Source organism: Ruditapes philippinarum, unplaced genomic scaffold (genome assembly GCF_026571515.1).
Source record: "Ruditapes philippinarum isolate M1 unplaced genomic scaffold, ASM2657151v2 ctg208_1_1_1_1, whole genome shotgun sequence".
Taxonomy (NCBI): Eukaryota; Metazoa; Mollusca; class Bivalvia; order Venerida; family Veneridae; genus Ruditapes; species Ruditapes philippinarum.
The window spans coordinates 76970-99424 of NW_026858626.1; the positions used below are offsets into that span (position 1 = coordinate 76970).

Genomic DNA, 22455 nt, shown 5'->3' on the forward strand with positions numbered 1-22455 from the left:
GTTTGATTTCAATGTTAGCAAGAAGTTGATGTTAAATTCCAAACAGTATGGTTATGTTTTTGTCATATTTTCAGGCAGGGGCAGATCTCAATATCAGCAAATGTGAGCATAGTAATGCTTTATGTATGGCCACAATGTACCAGTGCACGAACCTCGTTCAATATTTACTCTATAATGGTGCCGATCAAAATGTTCAATGTAAGTTTAGTTTTGAAATAATTGTTCATGTCCTTTAAAATACAAAAGATATCATTTATACCAGAGACTTACAATGTATATTACATCTATAACTATAGCTCTGTGTTTGTACATACATTTTTTTCTATCACATACTACCGATAATTAATGAATTAGAGGAAATTTTATTAAAGTTCATCTCTTCATAGTTTTGCCGTGTTTAGAATTACATACCACCTAATCAATATCCTTTTACTGCAGTCTATTGCGGTGTGACACCTCTTCAAATAGCGACAAGGAAAAAAGATCTGAATACGGCAAAGGTTTTGTTAAACTGGAAAAGTGACTTGTACAGAAAAGGACGTGTGAAACGGGGAGAACTTGATTATCAAACGGATGTGTTCCATCTTGCCATAGACATTGGCGCTTTTGAAATTGCCATGTTGTTAGTTGAAATCGGATACGATTTGTCACGAGTAGACTATTTAACAAACTGGTCTATTTGTCCACCGGATACGTTAGTCGTAAACCAGTCTATGTTACAGTACTTCCGCCAAGGCGCCATGTTGGTTCAGAGCTTGTTTCGGTTGGCAATTTTTGCAATAAGGGACACTTTGACCGGGCACACAACCGAGAAGGCGACCTTATTACCTCTCCCTAAGCAGCTGATAAAAGCTGTTCAGCTAGAAGATGAACTTACATAACAAAATGTGATATGAAATTGGGAAATACCATTTTTATCTTCTTGTTAATGCTAATTGTCTTTTTTATACAGTAGAATAGATAGAGCTACCTTCAAACACGGTTCATTTTATGTTGATAAAGAAAATGGTATTTCATCAAGCAAAGTGTGATATTTTTATTTTTTTAAATATCAGAAATTATAATATATCTGAGAAATATAATAGTATTTTTGCAGTAATAAAAATATTAATATATTATATTTTAAATATATCAATCATTTTAAATGCTCATTAACATATGTGCTATGTCCCTTTACGACATTATCTGGGATACTCCGAAATATTACATAATGAATTTATAACTACTGGATCAATGTTAACATTTTAGTTCAAGAAAATTGAATGATGGACATTGGCTCATTTTTATCTCTTTATTGTGAACACGCTTTCATTACATCATGCATCGTTTTTAACCATTTGAATAATATTAAAAACATTTTTATACTGATAATAAAAGGGCTTTCAGTTAGTTTAATTTCACTGTTTCGTTGTTGTTGTTTCTAATTATGTATCTATAAGAATGCAAATTCTTACAAAAAAAGTTCTGTCAGACAAAACCATGAACATTCTTGCCAACGAAGTTAAGTAAATTCACGGTACACTTTCAGCTTGCTTTTTCAGTTTGAAATTTATTTTGCTTGTGTAAATAACAACTTTAACCATCCATTCAATCGCTGAGACTAATATATTTTGAGTGGGAGAAAGAAATGGATATCAAATAGTATTCCAAGCCTGTAGATATAGGGGAACTCTACATGACAAAAAATTTATTCTTCTACGACCTCTGTGTGTATAAAAGTAAACTTTATAACATAACATAACACTATGATATATCACAAACAAGTATATATTTAAATGCAACTAACAAATGAAAGGAAGACGTAATGTTCACCGTTCGACGGACATGTATAATTAAAAAAACAAAACAAAAACCCGTTATTTGCTAACATATTTCTGTAGTTGTCTTAATTGTGCCTATTGATATATAAAGTCTATTCAATAATATCAAAAATGCTCAGCTCCGACGGGATACAATATACATATATCACCCTTCTTATTTTGCCGCAGTGTTTGGGCAATTAAAATTTTTCGTGACAAAGAAAACAACAAAAAACTGATGTTAGAAATCGCGCACATATACTATAATATAATAAGTATAATCATGCAAATAATGCAAGAAAGATGAAAGCGGTGAACTGCTTCAGTATGCATGCCTCTTTAATAAGACCTGACCACCAACGAAGTTTTAAATTGTTCTGCCAGGAACCGATAAGCAATTAAGGTTTTTATGTCACAGACAAAATCTGCGATGTATTTAAAATAGTTTGTAATCAGGTAAATTTTACTGAAAGTTTAGTGGCATGCAACATTTTTATAGCTAGCAGCATATCAAAGAGCAAAGTATTTAAATAGCGGGAAATGGAAAGTGCTAGATCATAAAGTTGTACATTGCAAACATTCATGTTAAACAGAATTTAAAGTTAAATGCAAAGTTGTGTATGGACTACGAGACTGACAAAACCAGAACAAAGAACTCTAGCGACTAAACAAATTGAAAATACACACAGAGATACAGACTAAAACGTAACGTACATACAGACTAAATCGATCAGAATTCAGTTCACAAGACCTAAAGGAAAAGAGCAAAAGAGACATAGCATGACAGTCAGCAAAAGACAGCAGATACAATCTTCAAGAAACTGAATGAAACAGACGTCAACGCACGAAACAGAAAAGACAAAAGTAAATTAATATCAATGATACAGACAAGAGAAAACTTAACAGTACAGCCAATAAAAACATGCACACAGCAAGACAAAAGAACACAAAACGCGTACTGATTACAGAAAAACGGATACAGGTACCGATAACGGCAAACCTAACGGGATACGCAATAACATCTACGATAGGATATACAGCAAAAGAACATAATAATATTATACAACAATAAAATATGAAAAACAAGATCAACAAGGAAAGGCGGCGTTCAATGAACATATAAACATATATCGGAACACAAAATCCTTAAACAGAATACAAATAAATGACAAGACAATTTACCGAAGCAGACAGAATATAGCTGAACAGTGCAAAAGACAAATACACGACGGAAAGGAACTAGAATAATGACTACTAACACGGATAAAGTATAGCGACCAGCAACGGAACATACAAAGCGAAATCTGTTACAAAATGATAAACAAGATCAACAAGGAAAGGCGGCATTCAATGAAAGCAACCCCTACACGACCCAGCAACAAAAACCAGAAATAAAGAAAGAAAACTAGGGACAAAAGGGAAGATACTTACCGTAGACAGAAAACAACAAGGGACACAAACAAAAGTCTCACCAATGAAACAAGACATACATCTAAAGCTACAGTCTCACTTACATCCCGGCAGAGCCCCGGTAGACGTCCGGGGTGATCCGGGAACGACCGGGGTACGACCGGGAACAACCGGAGTACATCCGTAACTCTGCCGGAAACGTCCGGGATTATCCGGAAACATCCGGCATTCGACCCCGGATGGAATAAAATATTTAATATCACCGGGGTGGTCCAGGATGATCCGGGAAGGTATAGCTTTGCCGGCTTCATCCTTAGCTCTGCCGGGGACGCACCGTAGCTCTGCCGGCAAAAACCGGGGATGATCCGGGTATGATATAGCCGGTAGAGCTACGGTAGAGCTAAGGTAGCGCCCCGGTATATGCCGGCAGAGCCCCGGTAACTACAGGGATAAAGGTAGAGCTACGGTTGATCCCGGTAGAGCCCCGACAAGGCCCAGATCATTTAAAAAAAAAAACGACAAATTTGCGATGATTTCACTTGTTTGTATTAAAACCCTTCCCATTTCCCTTCTATCCAGTATGGCATAAGAATTTTTCAGAAAATCATCATGAATTACTATTCTGGAACAATAGATATTATATTAAATAAAAATTATGTATCAATGTTATCATTTTCGGGCGTTTTCAATCCACCGGGGTTCTACCAGGGCTCTGTCTGGATCGTCCTGGGCTCTGCCGGGGCTCTGTCTGGACCGACCGGGGCTCTGCCTGGGTCAACCGGGGCTCTTCCGGCGTCATCCGGGAACGACCGGGGAAGCACCGGCATGAACCGTAGCTTCACCTGGGCTCTGCCTGGATGATCCGGAGCGCATCATGTGTGGTTAGTTGGGAACTACCGTAGTGCTGCCGGGGTAAGTGTGACCGCAACAATAATTTCACCCCGGATCATCCCGGTAACTTACCGGGATGGTCCTGGGCTCTGCCGGGAATAAGTGAGACGGCAGCTTAAGGAACACAGAGGGACGCCGCCTTGGAACGGTCATCAGCATAAGTATTACTGGAGAGTAGTCACCAAGACACTTAAAAATCAGAGAACATGCCACAAGCAGACAACGTGACATATAATATTACAAGAAATGTCGAACAACACATATGCCCCCCCCCCTTTCTAGCCCTTGACTCACATTATTGGTAATTTTGTTAGAGATACTTGCCATAAAAAATGGGTACATGGAAGTGTTCAATCATGGGAAAAAAAATAATGAAGACTTTGTGATAAATAGTTTTCAAAATAATGAGACATTTAAGGCTATGACTTAGACCCTTGAACTAGTGACCCAAAACCAATAGGGGTCATCTAATGGTTATGACCAATCAATATTAGAAATATGAAGACTTTGTGATAAATAGCTTTCAAGATAATGAGCGGAAACCATACTTACATTCAAGAACCCTGTGACCTTGACCTTTGACCAAGTGACTCAAAAATCAATAGGGGTCACTTACTAGTTATGACCAATCAGTATATGAAATATGAAGACTTTGTGATAAATAGTTTTCAAGATAATCAGGGGAAACCATTCTGACATTTAAGGCGCCTGTAAGCTTAACCTTTGATCAAGTGACCCCAAAAGCAAAACGGATCATCTGTTGACTATGACCTATCACTGTGAAATATGAAGACTTTGTGATAATTATTTTTCAATATAATGAGCTTAAATCATACTACCATTCAAAGATCCTGTGACCTTGACTTTTGACGTGGTGACCCCAAAATCGATAGGGTTCATCTACTAATTATGACCAATCAATATCTGAAATATGAAGACTTTGTGATCAATAGTAACCAAGATAATAAGCGGAAATCATATTACCATTCAAGGCCCTTGACCTTTGACCAAAAGACCGCAAAATCAATCTACTATATACGTGAAATATGAAGACTTTGTAATGAATACTTTTCAAGATAATCAGCGGAAACCATTCAGACATTTAAGGCCCATGAGATCTTGACCTTTGACCTAGTGACCCTAAATCAATAGGGTCATCTACTTGTTATGACCAATCAATATGTGAAATATGAAGACTTTGCAGTAAATAGTAACCAAAATAATAAGCGTAAACATATTACCATTCAAGGCCCCTGTGATCTTGACTAATTATAACCAATCAACATGTGAAATATGAAGACTTTGTGATAAATAGTAACTGTTAGTTGATGATCTCAGGGTTTATACAACAAATTAGGTGACAAGATTACTGTTAACACCACAATTACATAAGTTTGTTTAAAGGCTACTGTTTAATAAATTGATAAAGAAATAATTTAAAAGAATAATTGATTTTATACACATTTTTTTCATAGTTTTAGACTTACAAAAAATAATAAATATATTAAATAAATTTTCAGTTTTTATTATTCTATTATCTGTTTTAGTCTATAATAAATAGAATTTTCTCATGTTGTTAAAAAACAAAATTTTAGAAACTTGTCTTTCCTTTAAACCTCTCAGCATTAAAAAAAACCCATAATTAAACAAGTAATCTTCTAATAATTTATCATATGTCCTCATTGAAACCAATATATTCACTCCTAAAAACAGGGCTCTAAAAACATGATATGAGGGAACCGAAGGCAATGAAAGAAATTTGTATGCACAAAACATTTTTGGAATAATTATCAGAGACATAGATAACAGTGATAAGCAGCTCCTATATACTCCATTGAAATATCACTCATGCCTATCAAAAAGTGAAAATTTAGTTATTTTGTAGCAAATAAACATTTGATCCTTTAATATTATATACCATTTGAAAGGTAAATCGTTTATCTATTGCTGCATGTTAAAATATTGGTAACTTTCCGTGCCTTTCACTTAGAAAAACACGGCAGAACATACCCACTGAGCCAGTTTTTTTGTCATATGAATAGTTTTGTAACAAAAAAAATATTAAGTAGTTCTCTTTAAAAAAAATGATGTAACATTTATTTAAATGGAAACTGTAAATATTTTTACCTGCAGTCATAGACAAATGTATAAGCTTTCAGAAAATGTATTATTTTACTGATTTTGATATCTGGTTAATAAGTTTTACTTGCTACAAGTTTTAGTTAAGCAGGCACGCGTGATATTTTAACTGGCTAGCTAGGAAGTTGCCTATCTCTGTTATCTATGTCTCTGTAACTATTCAGTGAAACAAAAAATATCAATTATGAAAGTTTTGACGTTACACAAAGTAGATGTGTTATGTTTAAAATTCTACACACTATAGGTGGTCAATGTAATCTTTACAATTGCTTGAATATGTCCGTTGTTATGTTTATGTTTTATTGAAGGCCTTGTTGAAAATAAGATTTTGCATTATATGTGTTGTATCTAATGCTTTGATGTATTGTCTTAATAAGTTACCTTCGTTAAATAAAGAGTTTATTATTATTATTATTATTATTATTAATGAACGTTTGTTTAAGTCTCAGATATACATTTAACTCAATGGTTATGCCAGAAATGTTTCTCACTTTCCTGATGGGAGACCCCTCCCTTGTACACATCGTAGCCGCGTGCCCTTATTTCGATTGCTAGTAGTCCACCTATTTCAATGAATATTGAACACTTATCCACATATGGATCACAATGTGCATTTTGACCATTATTGCCTCTATCCGTTGGTGATTTTCTAAAGAATTGAACGAACAAGGGATTGTGTCTATGTTTTTCATCATCACAAATCAAGCTTGTTTCATTGTAAAGTGTTTTGTGCTTATCTTAAGTCAATTTCTTCATCCTCACATAGAATGTTTCCCACGACAAGTTCTCAAAAACAAAAAAAACTGCATCACATGACAATGCATGAATAGGTCTCTATAAAGGAACTATACGATAAGGTTTGAAAAGCATTTTCAGTTTTTCAATGATAGTTCATATTTTACAAAAAAATAACTTAAATTATTGTAATCTTAATCACCGTTCAATATGGTCCTTATAATATGGGAATCTTAAAGTAACATGTTTAACCGGAAAGCAGCAAATTTTTTTAACCGATGCACATTTTGGTGAACCATATACATGTAAAGTACGGCATAAAGGGGAGATAAATGATACCGTAGTATATATATGCCTTGTAGACTTATCTCCCTTATTGATACATTGACCTTATTTGTCTTGAGGACATTATAGATAAAAACGAGAGATAACACGTCAAAGTAGACATCAAAATCATTCGTGCATTCAATCAATCAATTAATCAATCAATCAATAAGAAATAAAAAAGAAATAACGAGACTCTTTTAAACATTAAAGTACACTAGGAATGAAAATACCTTAAACAATAAAATCAGATATACATATGTCATTACATCTACATAAAAAGGAAGTGCAGTTGTAAAAAAAGTAAGATACATAGAAACACAAAAATTTAAATTTAAGTACACTACACCATATTAAAACATAAGCACAATGTACATTATTTACACATGTAAAATTTTAAATAAAAAAGATATTAAGTATTATATACATGTATGTCGAACACTATTTATTTAATTGTTTGTATGACTTGTCAACATAGTCTAAAAGAAGCAATATAAAGCAAAATTACTTATATTTTAAAGCGTAAATAGCATTACATAATTTGCCATAAAATCGATACACCTAAGAACGAAAATAGACTTCTGTATTTTCCAAAAATGGTAAAAACGAAACTAGCACGGCCATTTTTGTAATGGACTGACAAACAAGTATGAAATTAATCAGAGTTTACATAAGTCAATTTTTTATCTATCACAATTCCGATGATTTTTTTCGAGTGATAGTTTTGTGAGAAAAAGGATCAAAACTGAAGCTGGACAAGAAAAGAAATAAAATGGTAAATTTTGCAAAGTTTTCATACAAATTTAGGTCAATTAATGTAGCTCGAATTAATTTTTGAAATTTCAAATTAGACCATTTTAACAAAAATACAATAAATCATTTACAAAATATTCACAAGTGTCTTTTATAAACTTAGTTGTTAAGATAAAGACAAAAAATGCTGAGCTTCCTTCACTAATTTATCATTCATATACAGAAATGAACATCACGATACTTCAACGAAGAATATGCCATCAAAGAAATCGAAAAGAAAACAAGGGAGAGGTAGGTAACAATTAATACTGCAAAACTTATTTAATGTAACTTGACACATTCAAAACAAATTTAAGTAAACAATATCTACATTTACACCATTACATTTTTTCAATGATTTGTTTATTTGTGTGTGTGTTTTTTTTTTTGTTTTTTTTTTGTTGTTGTTGTTTTGTTTTTTCTTGATTTTACGCCGATTTTAACACATTTGCTTTTTGCCTCGCTGCTTCATAACTGTATAAAATGAAATAATAACTGGCATTCATCATGTTTTATTTCTACAAGCTTCATTTTTATGTATATAAATGTACTTAAATTAAATATCAAAACAATGTAGTTTCATACAAGTGGAAAATTTAGATTTGTTTTGTATTTCGTTATAAGAAAATTGATTATATTGAATAAACTACAGTGATTACAAACACGATGTATATTTCATAAGTAGAGCCCTCCTACCCCTAAAACCCAAACAAACAAAGCTTTGATAATTTCCATTGACTTAATTTTTCTTTATATAGCTTTGTCTGAAAGTGATTGTAATACAGGAATCAGGAGGGCAGAAGGAACAGGATATGAAGCGGAAGTACAAGGTAATATTCTTACATTCATACCAGATAATTTGGTTTAACAAATCATACACTAGAAGGATAATCAAATATCGTTATAACGCTGATAAACATACACTGTAAGTGTAAATCAAACGTTAAAAATGCGACAACGTACGTTTAACAAAGAGAAAAGAAAAAGAAACATTTGATCAAAAGCGAAATATTTACTAAATCAAAGATTGAAAAAAGACATACCGATATGTTATTTACGTTAATACTAGTCTACATATTGTCTTTGGCAATCTTAGCAATTAACATGCATTTTTTTATCTGTTAATGTACCTGAAGGGACATAGAAATTCTGTACTTTAAATGAAAATATCAAAGTACTTTTTCAAACTACCTATATAATCAACTGAATATATTAAAAGGATAAAATATGTTTAAAAAAATCTAGAGAAAATGGTGGTTGGTAGAAATATATACATGTATGCCGCTTTAACAATATGAAAAATGTTGATCATCTGAAAAGTTTACGCTATCAGTTACAGTTGGACAAATTACTTGTTAGAACAACAAATTCAACATTTTTTTTATATATAATTTATTACTAAATCAAAGATTGACAAACACATATAACACGAATATATATCTGCTATGAAAACATAGGTCCCCAAATTACTTTTTATAGTAATCATCTCGAAACTTTTATGAAAATATGTTCTATAATATTTCTATAGAATTAATATTGAAAAATATTACTATCTTCTATCAATTGATATGCGTCATTGGCTATATTTTAAAAGATATCACAATTTTTTTTATTTTTTTTTGCGCGAAATTACCCAGTATAAATTAAGATTTTGTTGATCAGTTTTGTGATAAGAGAAAAGAACGTTACTCGAAATATGCCCTTTAAATAGATTCTATACATATCTATTTTTCTATCAAAAAATTCACAACACACTAACAATATAAATCAGTAAAAGATAGCTTTATTGGATGTGATTACATTTTAGGACATAGTGAAACATCTGTAACGCAGTATATATCAGACACGAATATTCAGATTGGTGATAAAAATGTTATAAAAGACGAAAGAAATATTTCAAGTGATACAGAATATACAACTAAAGGTAAATTTCTAACGTTAATATATTTGGACTTACTGAAAACACTTCGTTTCAGAGCAATTAATGAGTATAACACAGTATCAAAAACTCAATATTTAATAAGCCACGAAGAAGTTGACATAATTATATGAATGATACGTATTAAGTACATAAAGTGGGTGCTATATCGCATCTCATTATTTCATCTCAGTGTTTTGATTTTGTGGTCCTTTTAAATTGATTCAATACGTTTAAAGTTGAAACCAAATATTGCCTGCGGTGAAAAGGGGCGTGAGAGGTGTTGTACATATTTCATGAGCTGTTTGAAACTTTCATCAAACTTTGCACAATTTCCACCTCTTTATTTGTTTTTCCTCGCGCTCCGGTGATTCTCCTATTTCAAAATTTTGATAGATTACATTAAATCTGAAATATAATGTAGTTTTGTTTCACGTGAGTCAAAGAGATTTATAAACGTAACATTTTGATATTTGCATGTAAAATGTAATTGACTAACATCATTGCAATTATTTTCAAACAGGAGCATGTGCCTCTAGTTCAACCTCAGAAGCACATCATAAAACCTATGCAGAAGCTCTCACGGGTGAAGTAAAATGTATCAACCAACAGATAAATGCAGGAAATGTGACCATCAATATAAATACAAGAACAGACACACCGGATACTGAAAAAGAGTCGCTCTCAGGAGCAACTTCAAAGTTTCAAAGACAGCAAGTTGCTTCTTTCCTCAAAGCTGTTGACAGGTTTGACAGAGGTAATTTTATTTTGGTAACTGGTAAGCAGACCGAACTTGAGTACACAGATTCACTAACATTAGTAAAATGGACTGCTGTATTAGATTTTGATCCAGAAAGTAGAACCAAGGGACTTTTGTCAAGCGTAGAGTCTACGCTCAACAAACGTCGATTATTACATATAGGTAGTATTCAAGATACCTTTTCATTCTCAGAGCAAATAACTAACTGGATATTTATGATGGGTTGTGTAGACAGACCAGATACAATGACTGCTAATGAAGCTAATATTTGGAAAAAGGCTATTGAGGAGGAAATAGATAATACAATTTTGCTTTTAAAACAATTTGAAACAGGTGTAACCAATTTTACATTTGTAGTCCTTTGGCCTTCTGATTCTTATACAGCAAAATGTGCACAATTTGTTATTAGTAAGTTTTGTACTCGTATGAGCTCTTCTGTAGTTATCATAGATACGGGTAAACAGAAGTCCCAAAGTTCATTGCTAAACTTAGACATTCTTAAAGAGGAGAATAATGTAAACGTAGTAGAACTGGGGTTTAAAGAATTATATCGAGCTATAACAAATGTCAGGAGAGATGTAATAGAGTCAGCTGGTTATTTCCTGCCAACTAAAAACAAAACCAATGATCCACGAATTTCAGAAGAAAAAGCACAATGGTTGAAGGAGGACTTTGAAATTCTTTACACTGATAATAAAACTGGCAAACAAGATCTCACTGTAGATCAGATGGTGAAAGAAATAGATAATTTTAACAAGGGAGGAACATTGCCATGGTTTTGGTGGTACATTGTTGGCACTGGTCACGCTGAAATCCAGAGAGATATAATGCATGCGATATTAAGAAGCATCAAGGAATGTATAAAGAATCGTAAATCTGAGACCATTACATTGCTGCATTCACCAGGCTCCGGAGGCACAACACTTTCCCAAAGTATTCTTTGGGCACTTAAAGATACTGTGCCATGCGCACAAATAAAACACAATTCTGGCTCGGCTGTGACGGATCTCGTCGAAAAGATCACTTGTTTAAGTGACATTACAAATATGCCCGTGGTTATTTTACTAGATGGAGAAGACGAATACAGAATTAATTCTCTCAAGAAACTTTCGGAACGCATGAAAATATGCGTAATAATGTTTTGGGTGCGGCGCTTTATTGGTGAAATTGATGATTTTCTGTATAAAGGTAGAATCATCACATTTAAGTTAGGTGATAAGCTTTCAAAACGAGAAGCAAAACTATTGAGATTGAAATGTAAGCATATAGAGAATGATAAGCGTCGTAAAATCGTGGACAAGCTTGTTGAAGATGTTGAAAATGATAAGACGAGGACGATATTTGAATTCGGAATTGCTGCTCACAGTTACGAATACCAAGGAATTCAATCATACGTCAATGGCTATTTAAAGCTTTTCAAAAATGAGGACCAACAACTGCTACCATGGCAAAGGTCTCTTGAACATTTGTCCCTTATTTATTATTACGGTCATTCATCAATCCCTTGCCACTTTTTAACCGATATTGTTCAGACAACGACGGAAAAGAAAAATATTATTGGAAAGGAAGACTTCCCGCAAGAAATGCAAGAATTTATTGTAAATGGAGTAAACGAATCAAGAACAAATACGGTACGAATAAGCCATTATTACATAGCAAAGGAAATTCTCGACCAGATTTCGACAAGGGAAACCAGTATTGAGAGACCTACATCACCTTATTTGTGCTCTGAAGCAGTACCATCTGTCCTGAATTTATAGATACTGTTGGAAAAATAAGCAACGGAAATTCATCTGAAATTTTATCTAAATTGTTGATCAACACGTTCATCACTAGGGAACATAGAGATTGTCTTGAGGACGAAACCCAAAAGAAACGTTTTAAAGGTCGAAATAAGCCGTTGTTTTCACACATTTTGGAAGACGCGAGTTCCAGCGCTCCATTCTCGGAGAGATTCGACATTTTAAAGCAGCTTGTTACATCGTTCCCTTCAGAAGCGCAATTTCGGGCACATTTAGGCCGACTCTACATGATATGTCAACCAGAGAATGAAAAGAAAGCAGAAGAAAACCTTCGAAAAGCCTATGAAATGAGCTCAGCGATACTTGATGAAATAAAAATCATTGATGAAATTCCGTACTCCAGGAGACTTGACATACGAAATATTTGCCATATATATGGGAATATGCTGTCTAAAAAGGTATTCAAATATACAGGTAAATGTAGCACTGACAGACCTGCTATACGGATTGAGGACGACCAGTTCCAGGCTATTGCCGAAGAACTTCTCCCTGACATTCAAATGGCTTGTTTACTGTTTTCAAAAAACAGAGAGGTAATGTCCCCTGGGAATTAAGACTGTCTAGGATTTGTAGGTGAAAATCAGATACGGCTTATGTTCTGTCGATTTATAAAAGAGAAAGGCGGTGTCTCCGATTTAGAAAAATTTGCAAATAACTCCAACAGTAATTTGGCGGAATTTGTCAACGATTGCTTTGCAAATCTGGGAACTCTTTTTGACGAAATTTGTGAAGTATGTGATGTGTCTGATAGAAACAGCATGGAAGTTAATGGCCAACCACTGCAAGAAATATACATGGATATAATGGAATCAAAAAGTCCTGGACATTTTTCGTTTAAAAAGGATTTGAACACATCAAGAGCACGTCGCTGTGAAATTGGCAAGCTCAAGAGAATTTATGGTTCAAAAACTTCTCATGGAACTATAGAGAAATTGTAGAAAGAACCAGAGGTACAATTTGTAGTAAGCTGCTACGAAAAGAACTTCAAAACGGATTACTTTCGTGACAAAGATATAAATTCAGATTATCGCGAATGGTTAATGGCAATACGACACCCTTTGTTTTCAGAACGGTATTCTGTTGAAAAGGTTCTTAGAAATGTAGAAAATTGGCACGAGAATGCTCAACAAGATAAAAATCCAAGGCGAAGAATCTACGCAAAGTTTTATTACTTCGTTTTGACAAGTTTAATCGGCTTTGGGACACATGGCCAGCTTGGCAATACTGAACTTCTGCGCAAGTCACAAATTTTGCGAAAAGAGTTAAACGACATTGCTAATTATTTGCAAAATCCATCTAACCAACTGGAGTGGCTTGGTCCGCCTTTGTCAACGATCGACCGCCTGATTCCTGGTAGGAGATTTCACGGCGATCAGGATCATTCATTTTTGGGAAAGGAAGAACAAAAAGGCCTTGAGATAAGGTTAGGTACAATATGCCCTCCTAATAATAGACCTAGTTATGGTCATATCGATCTTGACCTAGGACCAGAAAATAGAGAACCCATAAAGATACATTTTGTCCCAAAGATTTGGAAACTGAAAGGAACGGCATTCAAGAGCCATCGAGTAGAATTTGTCATTGGTTTCAATATAGCACAAGGCTACGAGGCTTTTATGGTAAAACCGGTGGGTCATGTCAAGTGTAAACAAAATACATGCGGAAACATTGTGGAAAGAAGGAGTTGCGACAAAAGGGTTAAATGTCCGAAATGTCTGCAAACGACAGATAATTAGGACGTTTAAGTGAAGATAAAGGTATTAAAGAATAACCAGGAAGCCATGAAATTGTCATATGAAGTGTCATTATATGAAATCAACACAGTTTGAAAAAAAAACAGCAAAAAAAAACAACGGTTCCTCTACTCCTGTCCGATTGTGTGTACTGGGGTATTCCTTCCCTTAAATTTGCTGCTGTAAGTAAAACACCTTTGATTTTAAGCAAAGGAAACTATTCTGGCTAGTAGGAAATCACAGTTGTCCTTAAAACCCTTACAACGTTAAATATAAACGCAGTAGGGCACCTCCTAGAACACACTGTATATAACATAAACATAATGATAAGTTATACCTTTTAATGCGCGAGACTTGTAATCTCGACATTGTGGGTTCGATTCCAGGGTTGGCCAAATAAAATTACTCATTGCAGTCTTTCGCATGAGATTGGCACGTTAAGCTTCTGAAATTGGGGCATCTTTCTGTGTCTGCATCTTCCATTATCATCCAAATTATAAAATGACTAATACTCTTCCCATATGGGTTACCAATGGCGAGTATAAATAAACTCAATAACAAACTATACTATACCTTCATTATACATATCATTATCTGAAATAACCCCATTTGGTTGGAAGGTTGTTATTGATATAACTACAGAAAGCTCAAACCGCCACTTATAAATGCCGTGCAGCCTGAAATGTTTATAATTCATTTGTGTAACAAAGTTTGATTGAAACGAGACCAAATGCCATATAGTAAAACGTAAAAATGAGTTTCTACATTTTAATGTTTGCAAGAGTGAAGATACGATACTGTGAAGTGTTTAATTTTACTTCGATTATTTGGTTTTTGCAGTTGCTGTGGTTGATTTTAAAAGTGGTATATACCGTAAGGCTTCAGGAAAAAACTAATAAATTATTATAGATGAATTTAAATATTTACAAAAATCGTTTTGAAAGGCCTAAAATCATTTATTTTTCTTCTCGTCTTTAAAAAAATGTTACTGTTAACAACAAAAAATGATGGTTTAATTATATTTGTGATTGAGTGGTTATATTAGATCAGTTGTAGTTATTTGCTCTGTATAATTTTTAAAACACATTTTTTTTATATACATTGTATCATGTGTATGTTCGGATAGATTTTTGTTTAACCCATTTCCTTGCGATACTGTTGTTAATTCAAAATATAGATAAAATCTGCATACTAGGTGATGATGGGCACAATAAGTATGCATATTTATAATGGCAGTTTAGTTATCTATCCATAATGTGTCCATATAAATCCATGAAAGAGCAGAAAACAGGGAGATAGATGAATATTGTCTTTAATTTACTTTGTGTTAAATCAATGTCACTTGTTGTGTAAGTTCTCTTCTTTTTTATGCTGATTTATATGTATTGATGTTTGTCTGTCTAAAGTATCATATTTGACATGAATCTATTGTAAATATTGAATGTTAATTAGTTGAAGAATATATATGAAGGATATAAAACAATATATGTTTTGGTTTATGATCAGATAAAAAGTAACATACATGTATTTTCAAAATTAACCATCTTCAAAAGACCTTTATTCTGCGAGTGCTTTTTTTTTGGATATGTAGTACGTTTTTTTTTTATCAAGAAATGTGCTCTCCTAAGTTTGCCTTTTTATATTTTCATTTAACGCGTATATATCAATATTTGTACAGTAGGATTCATATACAAAAAATTATATCATGATTGATTGATTGATTGATTGTTATTTTGGTTGAATATTTGTTGTGTGTGTTATTTTCGTTATTTCTTTTTAATATACATGTATATTTTTGTTCGAAAGATTAGTCCCACATTGCCTACGATTTGTATATATATAGATTAACTTTTTTTTAATTTTTAATTTTTTATTTAATCTTTTGTCTCTGTTGCTCTGTTATATAGCACTGTATATATAATTATATTGAATTAGTATTTTATATGGAAGTCAAAACACTAATTAGTTTACATTTTGCTATCTTTGTGGCACATTACTACATGTTCAGTGATATTTTCTTCAGTTGTTTAATATCAAACATGCTCTAAATTCATCATATATAATCAATTTAAACACATGTTTGACAATTACATGTATTAGCAATTAAAAAAGGGATTTCTCGGACATGACGTGCCTTTAAGATAATATATTTTTGATACATTTTTAGTTGTTTTTTTTGGAATTTTTCAAACTGTAAAATTGAAATGTTACAGAAATAAATTTCATACATTTTTACCCATTTCTGTCTTTATGTTCTTATAATAACTAGTTTAAACTTATGTCACGGAGTGATCTGTTTCTTTTGTTTTTTGCCATTTATGAGAGCAAATAAAATTTGTATCATATTTTGAAACTTTATCGCAATTAATGTAAGCAAAACCCTTTCGTTACAAAGGTGTGGGCTTCAATGACATGTGATATCCACTTCACATATTCTCAGACATCTTTTGAAATTAAATATTAAAATATACGTTGCAGGATAAACAATGATAATGATTGAGAAAAACAACAAACTTTTAAAATTACAAATGTACATCCACTACATCGTGACCATGTCGTTATGTAATACTATTCATTATGCATGTAAACTTGTTAACTTATTAAAGAAATTCCACTGAGGTTTATAAGCCAAAAACATAACATTTAATTTTCACATAGATAAACATGAGCACTTTAAACAGAAATATAAATAGATATAACTAAGAAATACACAAGAAATACATTGAAAATCATATGTTTGTGCTATTCTCAGTCCAATTTGAGTGAAAACCGTTTAAACGCTTTTCAATTTAAGGTCACTTTTCACTATTATAATAAATATTCGGGAAAAACGGAGCGAGCTAATGATCTGAAATTTTGCACATAAGTTATTATTATAGATCAACATCAAATGGAGTAATAATCTCAATAAAATTATTTCCAATCCCGTCATGTCAAAAAACTTCAAGTGGAGTCCCTTTAATATAAGTAAAATGATAACCGGAGTGTTTGTCAAGGATGACTGAAACATCAATAAAATATTTTGACGTAATTAAAACTGATTTATTGTAACATTTGTTGTTGTTGTTGTTGTTTGTGTATAATTTAGAAGTAAATTTGTTATTTTTATATGATGCTACATCTTTATGTGCTACCTTCTAACACAAATCATTATTATTATCATTATTATTCAATTTATGTATTATATAAGCATATAATACTTATATAGTATATCTGGAATACTAGTACGCAATGTCTCTTGAGAAGTAGCTGCCATGTGTTTATATATTCTTGTTTTTTTTTTCTTTCTGAAATTGTCATGTGTATATATTATTGTGCACTAATTTTTGGAACACAATTATCCGATGTTTATATTTTTCTGCACTAATTTTATTGAACACAATTATCCAATGTTTATATTTTTCTGCACTAATTTTATTGAATACAATTATCCAATGTTTATATTTTTCTGCACTAATTTTATTGAACACAATTATCCAATGTTTATATTTTTCTGCACTAATTTTATTGAATACAATTATCCAATGTTTATATTTTTCTGCACTAATTTTATTGAACACAATTATCCAATGTTTATATTTTTCTGCACTAATTTTATTGAATACAATTATCCGGTGTTTTTGTTCACAAACTTTATTGTATTTAATTGCTATGCTGTTTATATTTGAGTGCACTTATTTTATTGAACACATTTTCATGTGTTTCTATTGTTGTATACACTTTTTATTAAATAAAATCGTGTTTTAAGTTTTGTGCACATATTTTATTGAATAAAATTTCAAATGTTTATTTTTTTAATTGTTGTTTCGTTTATACCGCATACTTTATACACAAAGACACATATTCGAGAATTCGGTCATACGGGTAACCTTAACCTCCTCGATTGTTGAGGACCCGCCTTGGAACAGTCGATTTTAAATTTAAAGGGATTTCCATAGCAAAATTTGAGTTACCTACAGTGTAAAGCCTTTTTTTTACGGTTTCCCCCTTTTATTTTTTTCCCAATCAATCGCTGACCATGTTAATTACAATACGATAAACTGACCTAAAGATAAGGTATGATAAAAGATAAACTGTTATTTCCGGGTACGATATTTTAATGTAAACAGACTGCTGTGAAATGTTACAAGCATAAATCCTGGCATCTTATCAATCAGAACACAGTGAGCTATATATACATACATACATATAGTAGGAGACGGTGATAAACAAAGAACGCCGCGCATATAATTTATAAGTAGGTAAACATGGATGCTGGCGTATGAATTCGCATGAGTCAGATGTAAATATTTATAATCAAAGATAAGGATTATACTTTTCGGATAAAAGGTAATATAATATTTATTTAACTTATGTTTATATAACGTTATTTAGTAAGAATAATTCGCTAGTAGTTTTAAATTCTCAAAAGGTGCTTCAGATAAACAATGAACATAGTCTACAATTTAGAACACTTACAATTTAGAACACTCTGGAAGGAATACAGAGAATTATAATTAATACCATGCGATAATTTTCTTTTTTCTGCGCCGGAAACAAACAAAAATATAAAAATATATATATAAAATATATATTATGGATGATGTTGTACTGAGATATATTCAGTATATACAATATATGGAGTGTATACAACTTATGCAAGTTCAAGCAGACGAATCAAATGAACCTAAATTATATAACTGTGGTATGCATCATTGATGTTTCTATATATTTTATATATTATTTTTATATATTATTTTCTTATCTATTTCATTTATTTTCAAGAAACATTAAATATTGTTTTAATTTACTTTATGCGTCTGTCAGATAGCCTCCTTTCATTCTCTTCTGCAACCTTATTGTAGGCGTACCTTGAGCGAGTTTTGATCTTAGATTCTATAGTGATCTTAATCAAAAGTTCTTCACAGGAAACTAGTAACAGTTTTTTCCTCTCCCTATCTATACCTGAAACAGCAGAAAATAAATAGCTTTAGACATGTAAGTTTAAACATATGGGATGGAAAAGTGCTCCAGATTAAAATTCACTAAAACTCAAGGGTCGGTGATATTCATGTTGCCCTTTCTTCATTTGCATTTGTTGACATTCTATTTTTCTATCAATGTCACAACCTTTTTGTGTGGATATAGAGGTTCAAAGTAAAGAGCGTTCAAAGTCACATTAGATGTCAAAAGCATATTGAAAACGTAGCCTTTCGGATTAAAGTTTAAATTGTGAAAGTCAAAATCATTTCGAAAAACTCGCAGCCTTTCAGATTCAATTTAGGATTGTGGAAGTCAAAAGCATATCGAACTAGCGGCCTTTCTGATTAAAGTTTGGATTGTGGAAGTCAAAAGCTTATCGAACTCGCGGCCTTTTGGATTAAAGTTCGGATTTTGGAAGTCAAAAGCATATCGAACTAGCGGCCTTTCGGATTAAAGTTTAAATTGTGAAAGTCAAAAGCTTAACGAACTCGCGGCTTTTCGGATTAAAGTTCGGATTTTGGAAGTCAAAAGCATATCGAACTAGCGGCCTTTCGGATTAAGGTTCGGATAGTGGAAGTCAAAAGCATATCGAATTTGCGGCCTTTCGGATTAAAGTTTAAATTGTGAAAGTCAAAAGCCATGTAGAACTCGCGCCTTTTCGGGGTTGTTGGATTTGGTCAAAACTATCGAACCGGGTTGGAAAATTTTTTGGGAAGTCAAAAATTTGAAAGGGCTTTTTTTTAAATTTATTGGGAAGTTTTTAAAAAAATATCGTTTGGGCCCTTTGGGATTTTAAATTTGGTTTTTTAACAAAAAAATCAAAAAGGGGCCTGTGGGAAGCGGGAAACGAAAGTAATTTTTTTCCTCGGGTTAAAGTTTTATTGGTTTAATAAAGATATGAAACATTTGAAAAAAAGGAAAACGAATTGCGGTGCGGATTAAAGTTTGGATTGTGTTAGTCAAAAGCATATCGAACACGGTGCCTTTCTGATTAAATTTAGGATTTTGGAAGTCAAAAGCAATCGAACACGCGGCCTTTCGGAGCTGTGGGCAACTTGCATGAAAACTTTTATTTGTGAATTATACCATTGCCAAAAACCTTGTTATTCCATTTCAAGATGTCTGCCAAGATAAAACTGAGAATCAATAAATCGTACAAATGTTTTTGTTGAAAATTTATTTTTGGTTTTCCAGATAACAACAATGGATGCCGATATTTACAAAGCCGTGCAGACGAACGATCCAACAGAATTGTTACAGTTGATAAACTCAGGAGGTGACGTTAATACGATATATCAGGATTTAAGTTTGATCTCCACCAAGTCAATTCTCCACATTGGCTGTGAGAAAGGGAGAATTGACTGTGTAAAAGTAAGTACATGTGTACTGAAGTGTTAAATACGTTAACCAGCAAGCATTGTATTATGCGCCATTGCAGGACCGGGGTTCGATATTTGCCTGTCACCGATGAGTCTAAAATATCGTGAGCATCTTATTTATTCATAAAGGTTTTATTTCATAAATACCCTATATCAATGACAACGTTTTTATTCATCACCTTTATAGTCTCTTTCTATAATTGTATGTACCTATGTCACGTGGTGAATATTTTTAACTAAAACATCAAAAACAAAAACTCACCTTTATTTACCAACAGGCAAATAGTATCTGATTGTGAATAGAGCTCTAATATTTTCGGAACCCCGCGCCGATATGTTGACGGAAGTGACTGAAATAAATTATTTTGGAATACCTCTACTATTATTTTAAATCTCTTATCCGAAGGGCCGTTTATCAGCAAAAAGAGCAATGTATCAAATGTCAATCAGTGCTACCTATCCTTTCATCATTTAAATTATATCACAGTGCTATATTATAAGGATTTGATTATGTAGAAATAAATAAAACAAAGTTGGAACAGTTTTGTATAAATTCATGACCAAGAATTTTCGTCTTTTGTATTTTGTAAATTTAAAATTTAAAAAAATGTTTTTAGTTAGGAAAGCATTTTTCAAAATTTCCCGACAAAAAAATGGGATGTAATAAAACAAGGCAAAAACCAAACATTTTTTTTTTTAAATTTAGCCAACATCTTAATGTCTTGGTGAATTTACAGAATTTTAAAAAAATGGAAAGTAAGCGCTTTAAAGGTTTCCCAAGTCTTAAAATTCTATTAGCCCCAATTTAAGAATTTATTTAACACAGATAAAAATAAAGTTGTTCAAGTTTTCGCAAAGAATTTATGAGAAATCTTTATTTGTAAAAAAAACTCACAGACAATTGTATATGTTGTTTTTTTAAATTTAAATTAGCAAAATATTTTCTTTTTTAGTAAGCACATGTGCAACAACCCTTGGTACAAGACCTTCATGTAGACCAGACTAAACTTGACCTTCATTCATAAATGACCTTGACCTTCAAGGTCAAATGTATATTAGTGGCTATAACTTTGTTATTTTTGATTGAATTCAAATTTTATCTCAACAATCTTTTAGGATTGACATACAGACCTTGACATTCACTCATAAGTGACCTTCACCTTGAAGATCAAATTATTGAAATTTCTTTTTGTTGTTGTTGTAACTGATTATAACTTTGTTATTAATTAAAAGATTGACTTCATATTAAGACACAACATTGTTTAGGATAAGCCTTCACGTATATCAAACTCAAATTGATCTTGGCTCATTTATGACCTTGAAGGTTAAATTATTGAAGTTTCACTGATTTTTGCTATAATTGACTGTAACTTGGTAGTTTATAAATAAAAAGGATTATCTTCATACTTGGATAAAACAACTTTTTGTACAAGACCTTCAAAAAGGTTGAACTGACCTTAACCGTCAATGTCAAATTATTGAAATTTGGTTGTCATAATTTTGTTATTTATGTACGGATTTGATTTATACGTGGAAAAAACAACACTTATGACAAACGGACATGATGAATAATTATATATGACATTGGCCGTTTAAATGACCTAGATCATCAAGGTCAAATGATTGAATTTGCTTGTATTTTCTTAACTTTGTCATTCACTCATGGTAATAATTTATACTTGGACAAAACTTTTTTCTTCAATTTTCTTTTAGATTTGTTTCGAGCGTTGCTCCGCCCGGCGATGGCTCTTGTTTAACGCAAATAGTAATTGCATTGATCGTTTCTATAGTGACTGATCCAGAAAAATCGG

At 32.4% G+C, this 22455-nt stretch overlaps 2 protein-coding genes across 5 annotated transcripts in view; both read left to right on the forward strand.

Annotated features, from left to right (window-relative positions):
* Positions 1–15887, forward strand: part of LOC132753756 (uncharacterized) — a 35203-nt gene extending 19316 nt beyond the window's left edge. Inside the window, exons 5-7 of the mRNA XM_060744280.1 lie at positions 10532–12521; positions 12605–13103; positions 13509–15887. Coding sequence (XP_060600263.1) covers positions 10532–12521; positions 12605–13103; positions 13509–14306 — 3287 coding nt within the window. The 3' untranslated portion in view covers positions 14307–15887. The remainder of the gene's footprint in view (positions 1–10531; positions 12522–12604; positions 13104–13508) is intronic.
* The window catches only part of LOC132753739 (serine/threonine-protein phosphatase 6 regulatory ankyrin repeat subunit C-like), a 36266-nt gene that overhangs the window by 8105 nt on the left and 5706 nt on the right, over positions 1–22455 (forward strand). For 2 of the 4 annotated variants that reach the window (XM_060744247.1, XM_060744248.1), the window contains exons 6-7: positions 75–198; positions 439–1388. In XM_060744247.1, the coding sequence (XP_060600230.1) occupies positions 75–198; positions 439–881 (567 nt within the window). In that variant the 3' untranslated portion in view covers positions 882–1388. Of the gene's footprint in view, positions 1–74; positions 199–438; positions 1389–18400; positions 18633–20459; positions 20637–22455 lie in introns of those variants that run through there. The other 2 variants (XM_060744249.1, XM_060744250.1) reach the window with 2 other exon arrangements.